At 37.8% G+C, this 4,802-nt stretch overlaps 1 protein-coding gene across 1 annotated transcript; it reads left to right on the plus strand.

Moving 5' to 3' along the window:
• The first annotated feature begins 1,226 nt into the window (after positions 1 to 1,226).
• On the plus strand, positions 1,227 to 4,584 carry LOC117122177. Its single transcript, XM_033267685.1, has 3 exons — positions 1,227 to 1,414; positions 3,395 to 3,472; positions 4,156 to 4,584. Exons 1-3 carry the CDS (start codon positions 1,265 to 1,267, stop codon positions 4,447 to 4,449), a joined length of 522 nt encoding a protein of 173 aa, XP_033123576.1. The 5' UTR covers positions 1,227 to 1,264; the 3' UTR covers positions 4,450 to 4,584.
• Positions 4,585 to 4,802: the final 218 nt, after the last annotated feature.

Raw genomic sequence — 4,802 nt, forward strand, 5'->3', positions numbered from 1 at the left:
GGGGTAGGGTGGATATAATGCAAGGAATACTGAAGTCAGATATTTGCAAGATAATCTCTAGAGAGGCCCAGACTACCAGTTACATATAAGATCTCAGGGAATATTTGTCTGAATAAATAAATGAAGTAGCAAGTCTGGGATTTTCTCCGCTGGTACGAGTAGAAAACGAGGACCTGTGATCTGGGAGGAGGGGAGCATATTATGCGACGAAGAGAGTTGGAGTTTTCTCTTAATGTTGGAGTTCATGGAACATATCATAAAGTTTCCGAGTTTTAGCCACTTTAATCTCTTTCTAACATTTTATACTTAGAGATGTATTGTCCCCTGAAAATGACAAAAAAAAATTCATAAAAAATAATTTTGAATTTGCTCATTTTTGCAATAACATACATATAAGCTTATGCCTAATTAACTTGAGCATAGAAATTGTTGAATATGTACTTTATACTGGCTAATGATAAACATAATAAAAAATCACTTATTGTGACTAGAAGTCTTTCTATCATTGTTCGCTGTAAACTTACGGGTAAACATTTTTTAATACACTAATTTCTATGTTCAAGTTGATAATTCTTATGTTACTTCAAAATGAGCAAGATAATTTTTAAAATGATTTCTGATATTATTTTTTATTTTTCATGGGATAATACGACGGTATACATCTTTAAAGATTCAGGGGCGAATATAGAGGGGGGCTGGGCCGGCCCCGACCCCCTCCCACCTTTTTTTGGAAAGTCAAAAAAAAAGAAAAAGAAAAAATGTTTCGGACAAAAGGCCTCAGTGGGTCCTCGGACCCCCTAGGGTATTGTTATCTCGATCGGCCCACTGTTGGTCCCCTTCCCCCCCCCCCCCCAACATCTCTGGATCCGCCCCATTGTTGCTGTCTCTTATACACATCTGCGCCCCTTCGTTTCTCACTACCTCCTGGACTGTTAGGGGAAACCCCAGAAATATCTATGATACTCACACTATACAGTGGAAATTTCATAGAAGAGGAAATGATGGTAAATACCAGTAATATTTGAAAGCTTTCTATTATTCTAATAACAATAACATACACAACTGAGATAGTTATCCTTACATGGACAAAATAATAGAAATGTGTCGCCGTATATGGTATATGCCTATCGTCCTTTTCAAATTCAAATTCAATTCAAAAAAATATTACGTGGAATGTTTCGGAAAGTTAAAGTATCGTTCAAGCATGGTTCAAGCATCATACTTGAAAAGAGCATGACGTAAACCTAGTTCAATAACACTTCCCATGGCGACGTCACGTCAAGTGATCGAATGTTCAATGGATAATTTATGTGTTCGGCGTAGGCTGCAAAATGGCAATAAATCAATAAATAAATCAATTTGGATCCGTTCCAGTATCCAACGACAACTAAAAACAAGCCTACTAAATGCTGTTGTAAGAGAACGTTTCAAACTTCACAAGCTTTTACTTAAAAGCTTCATTTCTTGATTTCATATGAAGATCATCCTCTATCCATTTCCAATATATTTTTAGAGCTGTGACTAGGCGGTGCTGAAGCAAGACATATTGAATTTTATTGATACAGTACGGTATATATATGCCTTCTGTTGAGTGCATTTCGGATGCTTACTGAACAGTTTTGTGCTTTATTTCATATATTGAAGCATAGTTTTGATAGTCGAGCTGATCTCTGTGGGCATATGAATTAGATCCTTTGTATTCAAGTTCAATATTGTTGTTTGATCACGCCATTTTCACGTGATATTTTCCATTGTCAAATTAGGTTACGTGCCTCTTTTGTTTGAGATAGACGTCAACTCATAGGCCTACAATTTTATAATTAGACTTCGGTGCTATGAATTTGATGAGTCATCCAGCAATGGAGAGCTGGGGTGGATGCATGGGTTTGGCGGTTGCGTGCCTGAGAGTCTGTCAGGAAAAATTTGGTCCGGGGCCAAAATCGGTCCGCCGGACCGATTTTGGCTTTAAAATTACCTGCCAAATGTAGTCCACATGAGCCAAAATAGGTCCGGCGTCTATTTAGTACCTACCGCTAAGTATTTATGGGTGTAACTAATAGCGCGCAGCGTTATCTGAGGGCCGAAGGCTAGAGCCAGGGGTGGGTATGGGAGGGGGTGTCCCCTCCTCCCAAAACGAGATTTTTATTTAAAAATTGGGACTTATAGATGGCTGGGATGGGAAAACTAGGCCAATTTTTTTTTTTTTTTTTTTTTTTTTTTTCGACTGCCCGACGAGCTTTGGCCGATGGGGGGGGGGGGGTTGACCAGACCAATGTGGGGACTTAAGCCTCCCTACCCACCCGCTGGCGCCGCCACTGGTTCAACCCGGAGGACCGATTTTAGTAGTCCGGCGGACCGATTTTGGCGGCCGAGTCCGCCGGACATTTGGTCTAGACCAATTTTGGTGTGACAAGTTCAAACCACCTCAGCCCCATCATGGTTGGGACTGAGGTGAGAAAATACGGACCTCTAGGTACCCGAAAGTTGCACTCTCTCGAGCCTTAAAAATCTTACCGGTGATTTGGTGAAGTTGATGAGGCTAGGAAAACCCGACGAAATAGTAAATGATATTGGCCTAACCATGGAGGAAATTTATTTCTCCATGGCCTAACATAAACTAGATCGATGAGTAATGTCAAATTTTTGCTAGTGGCTAGTTATCTTGTGGTGGCCTATGCAATTTCAACAATGATAAAATTTCTCTTGATTATGAAATTGGATATGATAAGCCTACATCATAATCTAATTTTATATATGTGTTTATGTAAAGAAGGCCTACGTATCGCTATGTCCACTGAAATTTCATATATGCATTAACCGTGTGTACTGTAGTTGGAAATTCCCTTTGATTGTTATATATAAGCTTATTGGAGGCTCAGTTGGCACAAATAGCATAAGATTAAATTTAATCTCAGGATGCAGTTGCCATATGAGGTATGGAATGCCAATTAAGCATGCCGCTGATTGCTCAATTCTTTCAGACTCGCAGTCTCAAAAGAGGTTGTTATTCGTGACTTATCAACATTATTTTTTTTACAAAGAATAGGCCTACATGAATGTGTACAAAATTCATACGATATTAAATCCTAGCGATCTTGGTGTTTGGATGTGGAATAGCGAGAGAATTACTCACATCATCATCACATCAACGGTCTTTTTCCTCGAATTACCTAATAAATATTGATTGTAGGCCTACATCATTTATTAGCCCTATATTAATTTATTGAATATTATTATTAGCATCATCATTATTGTTATTATTTTCAGTATTGTTGCTTATTATTGTTTCTGATTGTTGATATTGTTATTGCTTATCATTTTCACTGTTATTTTTTAATATTATTAATATTATTATACAGTACATAACATCGATGTATTTTCTTTTTGCATTTAGATGGACGAACATCTAGAGAAGGATTGCAAAAACGAATTGCGTCAATGTAAATTTGCTGAGTACAACTGTACGTTCAAGGTAAATATGAATCATTATTATATTGTATACCGGCTACAGTGTTCCAGGCATTTGATTGGTTAATTGCTGCTCTTCTTGTGTTTCAACTAGAGAGGGCTCAAATGCAAGTTTCAGTAGCGCACCGTCTTTCGATTGTTAAAGAACGCAGAGCCTGCAGTTCGGACAAGTGTAAGGGATTGTCTCCCGGTGTATACCTAATCACCACCAAAAGGACCTCCTAGAAATAAGTCTTCTTTGGACATCTGTGGAATACTCTAGGTGTTTAAGCCAAATAAATCCAATTCAAAATCCATAATAGGTTATAGATAATCGATAATAGATGTTAAACAATCGGTAATAGATACGTGATAATAAACAATCAATAACATTGATCGTAGGTAATTGATAAGTGAATATACTCAAAGTGGCAAAATATGCCAACGAGTGGCCATGCTAAAGCTCTGTTCAGATTATGTCTATATATCTATGGTCATAGTGTGATGTCATCATGACAATATTATAGGAACGTCACATGCATTTGTCAAATGAAATTTGATAGTCTGACAGGGCTTTATAAACTATTTTGTTGCTGTTTCTATATAGGTTTGAATTTCAGAATATTCCACGTGGTGGACGTAAATTAATTTATGCAGAAACATATATCAGTGATAGGTAATTTAAAAAAAGATTATGCTTTTTTATAGGGTGTGAAATGTGATCTTGAGAAACATATTCAAGACTCGATGTCAAAACATTTAGATATGGTGATGTTTGAAACCGTCCGTCTGCGATTAAAGGATGCGCAATCTCAACGACAAATTGCGGATCTGGAAAATAGGAACAGCATATTAAAGGAGAAACAAAAAGTTCAGGCTAAAGAACTCCAAGAATTAAGAGAGAAATGTGACGGAAATACCACCACTCTGCAGACTTTTCAGGTAGGTTTTAATTTGCGGGAAATAATAATTGAAAAATATGGGTTTCTCACAACACATTGAGCACAGTTTTCCAAAAATACAAATTGTCCTACGATTTTACATCATAACTAATGTAACCCTAAAGTTACTTTTAGAACATTTCAAACATCTGTCCTATAATGCAATCCTAGTCAGTGGCAGATTCAAGAGGCCCAGCCGCCCAGTCTTTAAAATGAAAAAAAAAATGAGAAAAACGAAAATTAGGCCCTATTTGAAAATTTGAACTCTCTGAGAGGTGCCATATTTCTTGCCATCTAGAGGCGCCATAATCAAATTTTCTCACCAACCTTGGTGGGGCTGAGGTGGTCCAGTTCTCTCCCGCACCCTCCCCGCCTCCCCCCCCCCTATTTCAAATTCCTATAGGCCTATCCGCC

Source organism: Anneissia japonica, unplaced genomic scaffold (assembly GCF_011630105.1).
Source record: "Anneissia japonica isolate Jap-2015-1 unplaced genomic scaffold, ASM1163010v1 scaffold162300_len9268_cov105, whole genome shotgun sequence".
Classification (NCBI taxonomy): Eukaryota; Metazoa; Echinodermata; class Crinoidea; order Comatulida; family Comatulidae; genus Anneissia; species Anneissia japonica.

Bases quoted from the DNA above. Each gene is read 5' to 3' on its own strand.
- LOC117122177 (XM_033267685.1), top strand. From the start codon at position 1,265: ATGGCGACGTCACGTCAAGTGATCGAATGTTCAATGGATAATTTATGT. The intron at 1,415-3,394 runs GTAAGAGAACGT...TTTTGCATTTAG, and splicing joins CAAGCCTACTAAATGCTGTT to ATGGACGAACATCTAGAGAA. The intron at 3,473-4,155 runs GTAAATATGAAT...GCTTTTTTATAG, and splicing joins AGTACAACTGTACGTTCAAG to GGTGTGAAATGTGATCTTGA.